General features: G+C 26.6%; 1 protein-coding gene across 1 annotated transcript in view; it reads left to right on the top strand.

The window, feature by feature from the left end:
* Positions 1–11,126, top strand: part of LOC100207681 (small G protein signaling modulator 3) — a 107,248-nt gene extending 96,122 nt beyond the window's left edge. Inside the window, exons 31-32 of the mRNA XM_065804212.1 lie at positions 193–253; positions 10,497–11,126. Coding sequence (XP_065660284.1) covers positions 193–253; positions 10,497–10,568 — 133 coding nt within the window. The 3' untranslated portion in view covers positions 10,569–11,126. The remainder of the gene's footprint in view (positions 1–192; positions 254–10,496) is intronic.
* The last annotated feature ends 7,675 nt before the right edge of the window (positions 11,127–18,801 follow it).

Below are 18,801 nucleotides of genomic sequence, written 5' to 3'. Positions count from 1 at the left end.
ATAAGTTCTGATAGAAGATAACTTCTGATAATTCACTTTTTAATTTTCTCATCTGTTTTTTTACATGTTTAGAATTTCAAATTTGATGATGGTTATATAGTTTATGACTGATATTAAAAATAAAAAAAAGTTGAAATACATAATTTTCCTTTTCTTTTTTTTTTGTTTATTTTTTCTTATTTTGTTTATTAGAGTTCTTTCAAAGTTTTCCTTCAACCTTTCACTTGATTATGAAATTAATGAGAAGAAAAATGTGAGTTTTGTTTTTTTTTCCTTTTTTGCTTTTTTAATTAAAAAAAAACTTCAAAAATTAACCAAATTTTTTTTTAGTAAACAAAATGGTAAGTTGTACAAAAATTATTTTTGACATATAATGAGGTTTCATTATATTGGTTTTATTGATAACATTGTTTCTTAAGCTAAACGTTGTTTGAGTTATTTTTAATCTGTTTAACTTTATATTAAAACATTTGTTTAAGTGCAGCATAAATTTACTATAAGGAGTTTAAATTATCTATTTTCTGGAGCATAAATTTAACTTTAGTAAAACAATACACAACGAAAGCACTAACAAAGATCCATGCACACACATAGTTTCTCTGTTAATTTATAGCTTTTGATGAAATTAGTCTTTCTAAGAGCTGCTAAAGACTTTGAAGGTCATACTTTGAAACTACCAACTGAACTTAATAAGAGACAATTTGTTTAAACATATACTGTGTGATTTTATCATTTAGCACAAAAATGTTTTTGGCCAAAAAAGTAAAATATCTTATTTAGTTACAGCTACAATTTTAAAGAAATTAAATATAAACAGTTTGTTACTTGCAAATTTTTGATTTTTTATTTTATTTTGCTACTTCTACTCTTCAAAAGTTATTGAAATTGTATAAGTAATTAAGTTACTTAGTTTCAATTGCTTCACTATCAAAATGATGAATTAAGTCAAAACTCATAAATGTGAGACCACTTTCTAAATATTTCAATTTTGTTGGCTGCAATTTCATTGCCTTTAATCATATATAACAGAAGTATAACTAAATCCCAACTCATGTTTTGAGTGGAGTGATTGTTGTAGCAAATAGTGATTTTCGGTTTGTTTCAATTTTCTAGCAGTAACAAGTTAAAATTTCTTTGCAATAAATTTTTCTTTTCGTGCTAAATTTTTGAAACTTTTTTTTCTATTTTTCTTTTTACAAATCTTTCATTGTATTTAGTTGTTGGTTGAAAAAAAATATTTGCTTTTTGTAGATTTTCCATTTTTGGCAGCATATTTGTTTGTAATTCATTTTCTGCTAAAAAAATATTACTTTTTGTAAATTTTCCATTCTTGATAGCGTATTTGTTTGTATTTCTAAAAATTTTCAAGTTCACATTTTGAAAATTTTTAGTAATCAAAGTGTGACAGGTTTTCAGCAGTTTTTGCAATCCAGGTGTGACCACAGTTTTCATCGAATGATGAAAAGATTATGATTATAAAATGTAGTTGCAGAAGAAGAAAGCCATTGTATATAGTGAGGCTTGATTCACAAAAAAAAATTAAAAGCTACCATACCTGCCTGAATCCAGTTAGTTATCTAGAATTCACCATTTATATCAGAGAGACAAAAGACATTGCAGTGATTGTCATGGAGAAAATTATAAAAAAGTCAGTCAGTAAGAAGTGAGATGATTGTGTGAATCTGATATAAGTCGTAGATGAAAAATTCTGTTCTGAACCACCTAAAGGAGAATGAGGAGAAGCTGAGTACATGAATGAGAAGAAAACAAAAAGTAATTTACTGTATGTAATTTACTTTTTTTTTCTTTTTTTTTCCTGTGCATATCAAATGTTGGAGTACATCAATATAGTACATAATAGAAGTTGACGAAAACTTAGTACTTACTACTGCTTCTATTTTATATGTTGCTGTTTGTTGTATAAAACGATTTCAAAGTGTATCTATTGTATATGGTATTTTTAGATCAGTAATATAAAATACATAAATGATCCAAGTAGTTTAACATAAATGCTATAAGATTGCATGATTGTGAAACAATTTTTTTTTGGTTTGTAAACATTGCATTAATATGATGGTTTTTTTTGCAGGTGTGTTTTATTAATGTAAAGAAATTAAATCAGAAAAAGAAAAAAAGATTTTTTTAAAAACAAGAAAAGTTATAATAAAAGTAAATAGAACAAAATAAAAATTAGCAAATAAAAATAAACAAAAAAAGATTAAAAAAATAGAAAAGAAAAAAAAGGAACTTAACAATTAAATAAAGAAAAAATCAATCAATGATAATTTGAATGCAATCCAAATTTTAAAAAAATCCGATCAATCAAAATCAATCAAAAGTAAAACCTTTAGGAAAAATCAAGATAATGAAAGATAATTAAAAAAAATTGTTAACAAAATTGTTTTTATTTATTTGTTTGTATTAATTTCTTAGAACTAATGTTTTTCTTTTTCATGCATGTACGCATTATATTGTAATGTGGAACTTTAGAGTTCAATCCCCATAGCGTCCCTGGTAGAATTGAATCGATGTATACAAAAACGTTGTCATTAAAGTCATAAAAACCATTTTTTCGGGGAACGAGAAAAAAACTTATTAAATCCAAAATTATTACTTTAACAAATTCAAAAAAAATCTGGGTGCTTTTTGACATCTTTAAATATTAGATTTGTTAAAATATATATCAAAATTTGTGATATTATATGTGTTATACATAGTTAAAGTTGTCTGACTTAGAACCTTTTTGTTTACATGTGTTAAGGATAATAACAAAAAGCTTGTCTTTCATATATTTATTCATTTTTTGTACAAAAAACTATTAAAAATCAAAGGTTTGCTGCATCACTGAGATGAGGGCTTCGTAATTTTAAATTAAGCTCCTCACAGGTGCAACAAGAGTCTATCTGGGGATTCTTTGTCTCTAACGATCTCAAGCATGCAAAGATCTCGTTGCTCTGGTTTTTTAGATGTTCCGTACATTTCTTCAAGCATCTGAAAGCAAGATATCTCATTAGATTATGCTGATATAAATGTTCGAGGTAGGCCTAAATGCCATAGCCAAACTCTAAAAAATTATGTTTGAGTAATTCGGCTATAACATTTGGCTATTATTTAAGGTCAATTCACTAGCCTAAATGGAACGATATGGAATGTGTTGGATTAGTTTTGTCTTAGACATTTTTATGAAAACATGTTGCATGATATGCTATGATAGGCCTAAACAAATTGTTAAAAGGCTAATTGGGTATCGAAATTGCAATACAAATCTCACCTGCAATCAGTTCCAATAGTAGTAGCAGCAGGGTTGCATGGTTTTAACCAAATGGTTTAAACCAATTAAAAAAATGTTGGATTAAACCAAATTAATGTTTTTTTAAAAAGATTTGAACTTAAAACAGGAAACTAAAACATGGTTTTGTTAACAAATATAACTAATCTTCAATATAGATATTTTTTTTAGATCCATGATTTTTGTTTCTGTTTTTTCATAGAATAGAGTCCTCAGTGTTCTTATAGAACAGAGCAGTAATAAATTAGTAATAACACTTATTTATCTGTTTTCTTCTACAGGCTGTTTCTCCTTCAATAGGTTCATCAAGAAGAATTGCTTCCTGATGAACTTATTTCATCAGGAAGTTTTCTTAACGATATATATATATGTATATATGTGTGTGTGTATATATATATATATATATATATATATATATATATATATATATATATATATATATATATATATATATATGTATGTATATATATATATATGTGTATATATATATATATATATATATATATTTATATATATATATATATATATATATTTATATGTTTAGCAAAACTATAAGTAGTTCTAACATAATTTATTGATTCCACAAAATATGTCTCAAAAAACTGGGCGCAAATGTGATATGATTTGGTTAAAATATACACGAGTGACTATTCAGAAAGAAAGGGGTGTAGAGCAGTTTGTAATGTGTGTAGAAAAGAAATGGAAGGTCAAATTCAAAGGATGCATGAACATATAAAAAGGTGCAAGCAATCACAACCCCATGAAGTTATGGAGTCAATGGAAGATCAACAACTTCTTGAAGGTAGTTAACTGCATTGCCATTTTAAATTTTAAACTTTCCCTAAATTGTAAACATATATATTTAAATTATCACGTATAGACATATTAACTTAGAATAATTCAATAAACTGCAATTTTATTTTAAAGGTAACTCACCATCAACATAACAACAACAAATGAAAAAGGTCTCAGCCCAATTCAACATCAGCTGATAAATATTCGAAAATTGATAAGTTTTTCACACAAACAAGCCTCAAAGAGAAAGATTTATTTGTTCTGCAACTTGGTAGATTTATATACAGTACAAACTCTAGTTTCAGAACAGTTGAACACAAAGAATTTAAAAAATTTATCAATATGCTTCATCCAGGATACACTCTCTCTAATAGAACTCAAATTGGAGGAGAAATATTAGATAGGGTTTACACAGAAGAAATTAAAAAATGTAATGTATTGAATGGGAAAATTGTAGCCATGTCTTTAGATGGCTGGAGTAATGTACATAATGAACCTATAGTTTGTATCTCTGTAATTACAGATAAAATAGTTTGGATCTCTGTAATTACAGATAAAATTAACATTTTAGTAGAAACAATCAACACTTCTGGTCATTCACATACTGGTGAACATCTTACACAATTAGCAAGAAGCAATAGATTCTGTAAGATGTAAATTTGGATGCACTGTAAAAAGCTTTGTGACTGGCAATGCAGCTAATATGAAATCAATGAGACAAGTACTGTCATCTGAAAAAGATATTATCACAACTTATGGGTGTGCTGCTCGTATGCTAAATCTTTTAGCAAATGATCTTAACATTGAAAATGTGAGCAAGCATGTTACACAAATAAAATATATAAGAAATAATCATCAAGCTGGAGCAATTTATAAATTAAGTAGAGGAACAAAATTACCACTTTCTATTTAAACTCGCTGGAATTCTGTATGTGATTCACTTGAAAAATATGTCAACAACTAGAGCATCATTTTCACAATGTTTGAAAAAAATAAAGACTTAGATCCCATGATTGGTAAAAAAGTAAGTGATATACAGATAAAACGATACACATGATTTATTAACAATATTAAAACCAATTGCAGTAGCTTTAGATAAGTTGCAAAGAGATCAAATAAAAATAAGTGACACTGTTGAAATTTCTATGCTTTTTATGCTGTTATGCTTTTTTTTAATTTAAAAGGATAACCAAATACAGCATTATTTAATTAAAATCTAATTTTAACCAAAAAAATTAAATTTTAACCAAAAAAATTTTTGGTTTTTTAAAAAAACCGATTGTTTTTGGATTTTTTCACAAAAAAACGTTTTTTTTTGCAACCCTGAGTAGCAGGTACAGTTCTTCCTTTGTAGTCAATGTACTCTTTACCTTTCACTCTAGCTTCTTAAACAATATTCCTTTTCCACATAGCCTCATTTTTAACCTTTCTTCCACTGCTAGTACTAGGTTCTTCATCCATTATAAGTCTTTTTCATTAGAACAACGAGATGAATAATAAAAGAAGCCCAAATAACCTCAAACTCGTAACCAAAACAAAACAAAAATTGGATTACGAACATCTGACAGCTACCAGCAGAACACAGCTGGTTTTCTCAGTGCTGCCAACAAAAACCTTCTAAGTCACTGATCTAGACTTTTAGTTTAAAAGGTTCTAGGTCAGTAGAATGTTTTACTATGCAATGTTTTACATTGTATAGTAAAACATTCTACTGACCTAGAACAAATGAAAATTTGTACTAAGAAGACAGTTCCACCATTGTATAGTAAAACATTCAAACAAAAGTCAGACTTCTCCATACGCGTTGAATAGAGAGCTGAAATATTGTCTATATTTCAGCTCTCTATTCAACGTGTATGAAGAGGTCTCACTTGGTGGAACTGTCTTCAAAGAACAAATTTTCATCAAAAAGTCAAATATTAAAAAAAATGACTTAGAACGTTTTTGTATACATTGATTCAATTGTGTTCATATGTTTCTCTGCGCAACAACCTTGTTCGTAAGATTTGTGTTTTGCAGTTATTAAGTTGTGAAGTTATAACAATAATTAAAAGAAAAAAGCTTTTTTGATTGTATTGGCCCCCTTGACCTTGGGCTGGTAAAAAACATTTAAAAAAAGATAATAAATCAGTATAAAATATATAATAGTTATAATGTGCAATATATAATATACAACATAATGTTTATGCGCAAAATCACAGTCACAGTATTTCTTTAAACACAATTCACAGTATTTCTTCAAACACAATAAACAGTATTTCTTTAATTAAGATACACAGTATTTCTTCAAACACAATGCAATAACTATTTATGTCGTAAATAACTATTATATTTATGAATTTATTTTAAAATGTTTGTAACATAATAATGAATATACAAACATATATTCTTATGTTTGTATATTCATTACTATGTGATTTATCATTTGCTTTTATCTCATGAAGTAGGAGAATTTATATTCAATTACTTCTACTATTTTTTTATTGTTATATTAATCTTATAACCATTATTTTATTGTTCTATTTATAATATTTTTATTACTAATATTTTTTAATATTTTTATATATTTATAATATTACTAATATTTTTATTTTATTTTTACTCCTTTGTTTGACATCTGTTTCAGTGACACCATCCTTATAATTGAGTGACACCATCCTTATAATAAGGTTTTATTATCATTAAATAATAGTTTAAAGTTGTGTACAATTTTTTTATGCTTTTTAAGATTAAAATAATAATAAAGTAATAATAATAATAAAAAGTATTAAAGCAAAGTTGTTTCTTATACATATCATTTGAAAGTTGTTCCTTATACATATCATTTGAAAGTTGTTTCTTATACATATCATTTAAAAGTTGTTTCTTATTCATATCATTTGAAAGTTGTTCCTTATACATATCATTTGAAAGTTGTTTCTTATACATATCATTTAAAAGTTGTTTCTTATTCATATCATTTGAAAGTTGTTCCTTATACATATCATTTGAAAGTTGTTTCTTATACATATCATACCAAACTTTAGATATTATTTGCATAAACAGCTCTATGAGAGATTTGTGTTAAAATATTTCATCTTATTCTCTTTTGATGAGACTGCATCTCATTTTATTAAATTTAGGTCCCATCCGTTGTCAAAAAGTCTTATAGGATATCCTATAAAAAAGAAATAGGACATTCTTATAAGAAATTGGAACATGATTTTTTCTATAGGATAATGCAAATAGATACAACCTATAAAAATTTCTTTAGAATAGGATTCCTATACAATCTTTTTCCAAAATCTTATATAAATCTTATATATTTTTCCAAAATCTTATCCTATAAGACACCAGATATAAAAGTCCTATAGGTATGGATGTACAGGAATTCTACAAAATCCTGTTCAAAAATCATATAGGAGCCCGATCCTATAAGACACTGTATATAAAAGTCCTATAGGTATGGACAAACATAAGTTCTATTCAATCCTGTTCCAAAACTTTATAGGAGTTTTATCTTATAAGACATCGAATTAACAATATCTTATAGTTTTAGATTTACTAAAATCCTACTCAATTGATAGGATTTCAGTAAATATAAAATAAATAAAAAACTCCTGTAAGATTTGGAACAAGAATGAATATGATTCCTCTTTATATTAAACTATAAGATATTAATATCTTATAGTTTTATATGTACAGGAATCTTATTCAATCCTGTTTGAAATCTTATTAAATTGCCATTTGCAGTTGTCAAAGGATGTTTAGTAGAAATGTTGTCTAGGGTGTCGTCTAGCTTCTACATAATGTTGTCTAGGATATTCCTACATACATTCTCTTTTAGTTCTTAATTTCATTAAAACCAATGAATTAAATTCACAAAAAAAAAAAAAAAAAGAACAACAGAATATTGAAGTCAGCAAGCAATTATTGTTATTAAATATATCAATTATTACTGTTATTAACATAATGTTCTCTATCAACAATAGTTTTATCTATTATCTATTAACATAATGTTCTCTATCAAGCTTCGTTTTGCAAGTTTGTTTTCATCATTGCATTTTGCAATAATTGCTTTTCTCAACATACCATAATTTTTCCTTGGAAATCGCTCAGCTAATAAGTTTGAAAACAAAAATATGAACAAACTAAAAGTAATATATTGTACTCATCATACAAAACAACGGGAAATAGTGATGCCAAATAAAATATTATAAAATCAATATCTAATATGTTCTAAACCTACTTTGAGTCTATAGCTGGCTTAGATATGCTACCTTTAGCTGAATTACACCAAACTCCTGTCAATAAATGACTTGATAAACCTTTACCCCAAAAAACCTTTACCCCAAAAAACCTTTACCCCAAAAAACCTCAACTGCTAAGCTTATCAAAGCGCTGTTGGCTATTTTTAAAAATTTTAATTTATGATCGAACTAAACTACAACGCCACCTCATCATTATAAAAATGTTCGTAATTAGTCAAAAGCTTTATTATTAAGCACAAATTAGTTTCAAGCAAATTAAAACCTAATGGAATATATTAAATTCCATTAGGTTTTAATTTGCTTGAAATTGGCTGGACAAATACACATTGTAATGTTAGCTGAATATAAATTTACAGTGAGAAAGTTCTATTTTACATTTAAAAAGCCTATAAAATTTAATAGGACTTATTGAAGACAATTACTTTCTTTAGGATATTGGTTTATTTCTATAGGAGTCCTATAAATCTTGTAGGAATTATATGATTTATGTAGGATTACACTATTAACACTATAGCAGTTTTAATCTTCCTATTTGAATACTATAGGACCTATTGGACTGCAATTGCATTCCAATAGGTATCATTTGGTCCTATAGGAATCTTATAGTGCAGGATACATATATGAATCCTATAGAGCCTATAGGAGTGCATTAGGAATCAAAAGGGAATGCCGTTAGTCCTATACAAATCTTATAGAACCTATAAGATACATTTATGAATCCTAAAGGACCTATGGGATTGCAATAGGATTCCTATAGAACCTATAGAATACCTATAGGAATTATATTAGTCCAATAACAATCCTATAGGACTTATAAGATTGCATAGGTCCTATAGGATTCCTATTGTTGTCCCATAGATCTTATAGGTTTCCTATATAACCTATAGGATACGTATATGAATCCTATAGAATCTATAGGATTGCTATAGGATCCTATAGGACTTTTTGGCTCGGGATGCGCCATCCCTAAATCTCTCTCACACAAACACATGTAGAATATATTTAAAAGTAGAATACATTTAAATTATTTTTATATATATGTATGTATGTATGTATGTATGTATGTAAGGGTTGTTTAAAAAATATAAAATTGCTCACAATCTCGAATACCTTTTCTAGTATATATATATGGTTTTCTAGATATGCGAAATTTTTTTTTTCTACCGCAACTTTAACGACACCCCCTCATCCCACATTTAAGAAGACTTCTATAGTGCATATAAGGAAATGTAAGGTGAGGTTTACAAATCAATCAGGCAATATTAGGTCAAAAATTGACTGCTCACGAACCTAGTAAAGCAAAAAAAATCAATTGCACCCTTATACATTCAAAAAATGTACAGAAAAATTGCTTTTTGGTTGTCCAATCAGGAGATTTTCTGGAAACACTATCAAAAATGCCTTTTGTTGCACATTTAAGATTGTTTTTAAGGAAAAAATTCTGAAACAGGAAATGATTCAAAAGACTTTCTTCCACATTGTCCAAAACAAGAAAATTTTAAATGGTTTTTTTAACTCTTCCAAGAAACAATTTTGATGACCTTGAAATTGTTGCAGCAGCTGATCAGGCTGAAATTCCTAGCAATCGAACACTTTTTCTTGGGTCTGTTTTGGCAAAAGCAGAAGTTCCAAAGGATGATATATCTCTTAGTAGATCAGCTGTGGAATGAACCCACAAAAAATTTGAGAAAAGAAGATGAATAACACATCAGGGAGAGATTTTTTTCGCCAGAGTATTCTGTTTTTCGCTGGGATGTAAAGTTCTTGCTAACTGAAGAAAAAATATCAGACAGACTTGCTGTTATTCTTTTGGGAAACACCTCATACTGTTTACTAGAAACATTTCTTGGAGTTCAAAACTTGAAATTAGAAATAGTTGGCTTGCAAACAAATAAATGCATTCGTCTTTTGTAACAGTAGAGTGTTGAAAAATCAACTTGTTAGTTAAAAACTATCAAACATATGTGTAGTTTAAAAAAATGTTAGGCGTATCAGGGGGGGACGCTAGAGTTGTGCTGGAAAAATAAAATTTCACTAGTCATCACAGAGGTAAACTACTAGAAAGGTTTCGGTCGAGATTCTGAGCATTTTCTAAACAACCCATGCATTCATATACACACCTAACACAACTTTATATAAAAGTTCTTTTATTATTTGTTAAGACGACATCAACAATGAAGGAGGACGTCCAAGATATGCTTGTTAAACATCACTTGTTTAGTTGGGATTTATAAGTTTTTTTGATGAATCAATTTTGATTATCAGTTATCATTACATCGTCATTAATAATAGTCGATTAATTAAATTATTCGATGAATTATTTTATCAATTTTTATTTTTTTAACAAAATTAGATATAAAATATACTATCTTTCGTTCAAAAATTCGAAACTGAGAACAACTTGTTTTTTTATACTTGTAGACATTTATTTTGCGTCATATTGCGCTAAATATTACACTCAAAATCTTATTTTATAAATAAATATATATTAGATCTATATAATTTTTTGTGTTTTATTTTTGGTGAGCTTTTAAATTTAATTTTTTTTAATTTTTGTATGGGCAATTTTTCGGGTTTTTTTTTTTTTTTTTACTAACAAATCATTTTTATATATTTTTTATAATTTTAATATAGAATAAAAATGCTTTAGTTTTCTAAAGTGTTCTTCGTTACTTGTGGTTATTATTTATGGGGAATTTATTTAATTAGGCATTGTATTTATTGAATAAAATTGGATTTATAATATAAATACGTGTATAAATCTTCATATATAAATTAATGATTCATACAAACCTTTCGTTTTTATTTTTTATCTAATATTTTCCTTAGGTGTTTTAGTAAAGCATAAGGTGAAATTAAAAACTTATTTGAAGACTATTATTTTAAATTACTAATCATTCCATTGCTGATAATAAAGTAAACCACCCAGTGGACAGTGGGTCAGAGTGACAAAAGTACAAAAAAAAAGTTTAAAGGAATGAAGCTAAACAGTAATATTTATTATCCAGTACATCATAGCATATAGAGTTAGTACTTTTATTGTATTATAAAGGCTGTAGAACAATATATATCATATTTATTTGAAAAGATTTTAGAGTATTAAAACTTTTGTAAAATATTAAACCACCATTGACAATGTTGAAAAGCAACAATTTCAACTGTTACTTATATTCTCCTAAAATTTATTTTATAATTGTTTTTTAAAGCCTATTAGTTTTCGATTTCTACAATTTACAATTATTTAGTAAGTTATAATGAACTTTAATTTTATTTAAATCAAAAGTTCTCTCAAATTCAAAATTTCTGACTAAAATTAAGCATTATAATAACCATGTAAAATTTGTGACCCCCTCAAATTAAGGGGCGTTAAACTTTATATGATCATAATTTTTGAACGCTGAGAGATAATTATATGAAACTTAAAATTTATCTATGAATATAAGTCTAGTTGAGAATGGTACAAAAAATATTTTATCAACATGTTGCCCCACACATTTGGGGGGGGGGGGGGATGAAGTTAAAGTGTTATAAAGATCATTTAGTATTTTGTAAATCATGTACACCCAACATTACAATATCCCAAAGCGAAGGCTCTTTCAATTTTACTGGATTATTGTTTAACTAAAGTTGACTGCCAACATTTACGTAATGAAGCATTAAATATGAAGAGTAATCTATACCCTCCGTATAGCTTTGTATTTATGGCCAAAGAAGAGTCCATGCTTCCGAAAGAATTAATTACTGTATCTGACTACAAAGCTGAAGTAAATTTACAAGGCCGTGTTGATCATACTACACAGCGCATATGTGTTCCTCAAAATGAAGTATTGAAATCAAGGCTTTTTCAAAGACTGACCTTGCGATACAAAATTGGATTCAATGGTTCCACTGGTCAATCGATTTATATGCAGACTACATCATCTGATCTTCCACGACATCTAGCTTTTAAAGAAAGTCTCTTTCTAACTTGTCTTGTCCCACTCAAACATGATCCATGAAAAATGATCCATCAGTTGCTGATTTGTAGATGTCTAATTTTGCTAACTTTTTATATTGTGGTGCTTGCATGCATATATCTTTTATATTGATTATGCCTTTTCTGTATTAATTAAATAAAAAATTCTAAGAGTCATATTGACCTTAGAGCGTCTCTAAGCGTCATATATTGACCTTAGAGATTACCTGAGCTAATGAGGCAATTAGCCAGTTTTGTAAATAGATAAATAAAAAAGTTTAAAAACACCTAAATATCTCTCTGGGGAAATATCTTTTGGTATATATAACTATGTAAAATTATAATAAAGTATCGTTTTAGTATAAAATCAATTAGCGCTAAATCGAAATACATAATGCTAAAAAATTCACGTACTATTATTGAGTTTTAATAATTACATTTTTCACTTTTCTCACGAACATAATATTACTAGACTATATAAAACAAGAATAAATGCAACAAATAAACTTGTTAGATAAAATTTAAACATAGTAAGTAAATATAATAAATATTAATAAAAAATAAATTAAACAAATTAATATGTAGATAACAAGTAAACATAATAAATATTACATAATTACAATAAATAAACATGTCAGATATCGTTGTCTATTTTGTCATATCTATGTCGGCATCGAAATTGCTTAATTTTCAGACAATTTTTTTTTAAGGAATTCGTTATGGGTGTATGATGGGTGTATGGAAATAATAAAATAAAGCCTAATAATGATAAGAACACTTAAACTTGAAAAATAGTTGTTTTACACTCCGTTAGATCAAAAAAGACTAAGAAAAATTATAATAACAAAGCTTCAAAATTCTGTCAAATACACTATAACACTAGATTATTTTAGAGCTTTTAAAAATCTTAATAAATTGTTCGACTAGCATCATGGTAAATGCAATCTCATTTTGTCCCTCCTGTCTCATTATTACCCGCATAACCTTACTTATTATATGAAACATTGATTATAAAATTTTTATAATTGTATTCTTTTTGTATTTATTTAATTTGAAAATTAAGGTGGCTCATATAGAAAAAAAAAAATTTTTAATATAATAAATTCCAAAGTTTCTTATATATCTTATTGTATTTTTGATGATACATTTGATTATATATCTTATTGTATTTTTGATGATTTTGATGGACTGTCCCCCAAAATATTTGAAACTTATTTTAAAGTAATACACCATAAATATGCTACAAGATTTTCCGCTAACAACTTTGTTATACCAAAATCTTATTCTAAACAAGTTTCTTATTCAATTCAGAATCGCGGACCACTTTTGTGGAAAAGATTTCCAAACATTGTTTCCGGAAAAAAAAAATCTCTTCATCAGTTTAAAACTGATTCAAAACAGTTTTTTTTAAACGCAGATTTTGATTTATATTATTATAAGTCTTTCTTTTAAAAATAGATCAGATATATAATTTAAAAACTGAAAAACAAGTTAATTACTCGTATTTTCGTAATTATTCGGAAAAAAAAAAAGGTTAAAATTTTTTTTACAATAATCATTATCAAAAATCACATTTTCTCGCTTTTTATTTTATTTTTTGTGCGTATTTATATATATAAAGTTATTATATAATCACTTATACTTTTACCTAATCTAGTTATGATATTTTACTTTATCTTTTATATATTTTACTTAAAATATATATAAAGTTTTATATAACAAACTCTTACTTTTACTCAATCTATTTATGATATAATGTATTAAACGATATTTTACTTTATTTATTATATATCTTTTGTAAATATTCATTTAATTTTTCTTTTATGTTATATATTCTTGAAGCAACTTTGTAAAAATTATAAATTGTAACACGGTGCTTGGCGATAAGGCAAATTATGCCTTCTTCTTGCTCCGGCCATTAACTTAATTGTAAATTTATGGAAACTGTCAAATTTGTTAAACGGCAAAATAAAATAAAATAATTAAAAAAAAGAAAATTAATGACAAAAATAACAAAACAAAAAAAAAAAAAACAAAAAAAAAAAGATATAAGAAACTCAAATTTCATTAAAAAAACTGTAAATAAATTATATTTTAGGCAACTTTCAACAAAATCAGAGTTAAAAAATGCAAATTTGAAAAAATTCAAAACAAAGTTTCTTGATTAATACTGGTTTAAACTCAAAAACTTTTTGGTTATAGCTTCATTACATTATTTTCATTCATTTCTACTAAAAGAATGAAAAAATAATTAAAATATCAACAACGGGATACAATTTTTAAAAAAATCACAAATTTATACATAATAAAAAACAGTTGTTGTGTTATAAAAATTGATAAAACTATTCTTACTTGATCATTTTAGTACATCTGAAATCTTAATGATTAAGGAACATACACTAAAAATTTCAGCTAAAAAGCTTTTTTTAATCTTGAGATATCATGTTTTGAAGTTCAGAAAAAGAATAAAATTAAAAAATTATGAAAACCATGACCAAAGTTTCCGATAAATAGAAATTATTAGCAAAAAAATGAAAATGACCAATAAAAAAGTTTAATTAAGGTAATATTAGTAAGTATTTTATGCAAAATGTATATATTTTCTGAAAGAGTTATAAATTTTGAATCAAATGGTATATTAAAAAAAAATTAGGATTTCTTTTTTTTAAATCGAGTATTTTTTCTATATGAGCCACCTTAATTTCATTTGAAAGTTAACTTATCTTTTCACCTTTGATATAGAGTTGTATGTTTTCTCACTCGGTAATTTCAAATGAATATTAATTTAAAAAAGTATTTTATATTTTTTTTTACTCGATTATCTCAAATAAATAAGTAATTAAAAAAAAAAAATGTCTAGTAAAATAAATATTTGTATTACTTGTAAACTTTGTGTAATGATTATATTAGTTTGTTTCTTTATTAAAAAAATAAAAATCTTATCCTAGCCGGGTTTTTTGGTATTTGGGCCGGGTCGGCTTTTAGGTACAACCAATATTTTTACAATTTTAATTAAATAAACAATTACACCCGCATTAAATTAAGGTATTTGTTTGTTTAATAACCGGATATTAAAAAAACTGTTATAAATAACTGTTTCTCTCCTGCATTTTGAACAAAAAAGATCCAAAAATTCTGATAAACAGTGGCGATTCTACAAGTTGTAGCTTATCATAATGGCCAAGGCATTTTATTAGTTTTATGGACTGGGATCAAATTTCCAAGTTTAAGCATTTTTGAAAAAATGATATATGAGAAGTTTTAGGATATAGAAAAAAGTTTAGATGATTAAAAAAATGTAGTTTGTTTTCTAGGGATTTATTTTGAGGGACCTTATAATCTCTTTAATTCAAATCTCCTTAATTTGAAAATCTCCTTAACTTGATTGAATGCAAAGTCACTGTGGAATGCGATTAAGAAATACTTACTTTTAACCTTCTACTACACGACTCTCTATATTTAAAAAACCTCCACAATTCGAATAGATTTTTCAGACCCGTCAGTACGATTTTTTTTGTAAATTAAACTTTCTTAATTTCTAACGTGTAAAAGGATAGTTAAACCACGGAACGTTTTTTCAAATTTCAATAAAAAACGATTAGCGTGATTTGTTCTTCTGTTTAAGAAAATCACGGTGTTAAAGAAAATGTCTAAGTAAAACCATATATAGCGGATATACGAAGCTCTACTGGAATTTGAGAGGAAAAACAAATAGAGAGGTTTCAAATTTTTTTGACATTTCACCAAACACTCTTTCAAGCTGGAAAAAGAATAAAGATAAAATTTTAAAGTAAAATTTAGTGTAAATTTTAACCTTACGACCGTTGCGTTAGTACATATCGATTTCGATGTTTGCATTACCAACAAATCATCAGATAAAGGACATCACTTCAGAGGTTTTTGGATATGATGCTATCAAAACTAAAGAGGAATCCATTAAGAAGTGCATTGATGTTTCTGACGATGCTACAAAACCAAGTTTGAATAAACCAATCTATGTTATCTCTGTAAAAGAGAATTATAACGTCTTCAATAAACCAGTGGAAATGATTTGACAATATTTACATAAATTTACAAGCTCACAAAAAATTTTCTATATAAGTACACAATAATTGAAAAGTCCGAGGAAATAACCTATCATGGTTATCATGGATCTAGCTGCTTCAAGAATGTCACTAATATGGGGAACGTCAATAACATGTTATATAAAATATAAACACAATACGGCTTAACATATTAACAAATATTATTTTTACAAACTAATAAAAATATATTTTCTGGTGCTTTACGCAAAATTTTATTAAGGTGTAAAAAAAAAAATCTGAATGCTTCTCATATAAACTCTGATAATTATTTGGTTTTAATAAATAATTTCTTAATGGAAATGATCCTTTATTATACGAAAGACTAATGATTTTAATGCACCTTTCTTACAAAATTTAATCTAGTATCTGACCTTGACAGGGAATATATCCAAGAGATTAACCTTCACAAGTTATTGTCACTCGGACAGATCGATAACTGCCAGTTATTTTAAAGTACGCTAGTTGGAAAATCATCGCTACTGCGTTACTCCCCAGGTTTTGACGTTGGAAACAGATAAAAGTAAATAGTAAACTATTCTTTGTATTACGTGTGGGAATTTCAATTTTCTATTGGACTCTTCAATTTAACAAAACTTTGTTAAAATATATAAATAGAACATTCCCTTAATAAGTATTTCTTATGTAATATTTTACCTTTTTTAAAAGATCAAGTTAAAGTTTTAGAAATAATTAACGTGGTCACACTCTAAATTTTAATTTGTTTAACAATATGTCAACACATCTGTTTTTGACTATTTCAAATTCACATGTTTTAAAATTAATTTTTTACTTTGGTTTTATCCTTGTTTCAATCTGATCCAACTGCTTATCCACAAATAAAAAAATGCATGTTTTTAAATATAATTACCAAGGTTCAGCCGGATTTATGGAGTCAAAAGGTCGTATCTTTACGTGTTCAATAGAACACGTAAAGATACGACACAAATCAAACACAATCGCCAATTACAATATATTCAATATCTAAGTAAAAATGATAGTAAAAGTTTGAGTGTTTTAAATACAATTTTTAGTGTATGTATGGAAAAACTAGAATGTGTTATTAAAATGTGTAGCTAGATATTGAAAAACAAGAGTATGTTATTACCATATTAGAATAAGAACAGCCGCAAACTTTAAAAAACCAAAAAGAATGCTTTTCCTTTTGTTTTAAACTTTGCATTTTGTATTTTTTAACTAAGGTTGACAGATGCAACAATGGATCGTTTACAAATGCAACAATCAATCGTTTACAGGTGTAACTATCAATTGTCTACAAAATTTGGTTAAAATTGCTATTTGACAAAAATTAAGGCAATCTAAAGAAAGCAAGAACAGAAATTTTATGAAACAAATGAAAGCAACAAATTATAGAAATTTTATGAAACAAATGAAACAACAAATTATAGGCCGGGACTCTCCGATGGGGTTTTTTTTTAAATGTTGTTATGAAAGACAAATATTTATTCAAGAGGTTCAGTAAAGACAATGAGTTACGAAAATGTATGCATGATAAAGTATAAAATGTCGAAGAACTATTCAATGAAATGATTTTGGACCGTTTAACTAAATTAAAGTTTCTCCCATTTAGCCGATTAAAAATTAATGCTTTTGATAAGTTAGCCAGCTTCAATACTGGACCAATCACAAAATATCATTAATCACAAATAATGATATTTTGAAGTAACTGGGCATGAAATTCGGATTTCGCATGATTACAAGATGTAAGGCAATCAATAATCAAAGAACTGTAGAAATTAAAATGATAAAAGGGCAGCAAATATTACCAGCATGGAAAAAAACTGAAGTAAAAGACGTCTTTTACTTCAGTTTTACTAAAACCCTTTTTTTCTTAGAATAGTGGTTTTTGCATGCTGGTCAGTAAAATTTGGAGAGCCGTATTAAATTTTTTTTGTGAAACTGTTTTCCCCAGTATACTCTATAAAACGGAAAATATTTTGTTTACTAAAAAAAATGCTTTATATTTAAAAACAGATGAAGAATTCGAACATGAAATTTGATTGCAACATTGTGGTGGTGACAAATTATTATGAAAAATCTGCTCCTTTTGTTTCATAGCTCTACCTTGTAACAATATTTTAGTTATATATTGAATAGTAAAAATTTACACATTTTTTTTTGTAATTTAGCCAGCATGTTTATTTGGTCATTTTAAGAGATTTTTTGGTTACCAAGGAAATCGCATGCATTTTAATGAATTATTTTAAAACAAAATTACTGTTTTAAAAAAGTAGTCATTATTTTGCTGTCACAAATAACCATTATAAAAATATTAGGATTTTAAAAGAGGGTAGGGTAGCCCCTTAGCAAGTTTAATTTTTTTTTTTAATTATTATTTTTTATCTTGTTTTTAACCTTGTCCATCAAACCTAGCATATTGTCCAAAGTAGAGGAAGTTTCTATGTCTTA

The sequence above is a fragment of the Hydra vulgaris genome, chromosome 08 (assembly GCF_038396675.1).
Source record: "Hydra vulgaris chromosome 08, alternate assembly HydraT2T_AEP".
NCBI classification, from domain to species: Eukaryota; Metazoa; Cnidaria; class Hydrozoa; order Anthoathecata; family Hydridae; genus Hydra; species Hydra vulgaris.
The sequence above is the reverse complement of the archived record's forward strand: the minus strand, read 5'-3'. Positions and strand labels throughout refer to the sequence as shown.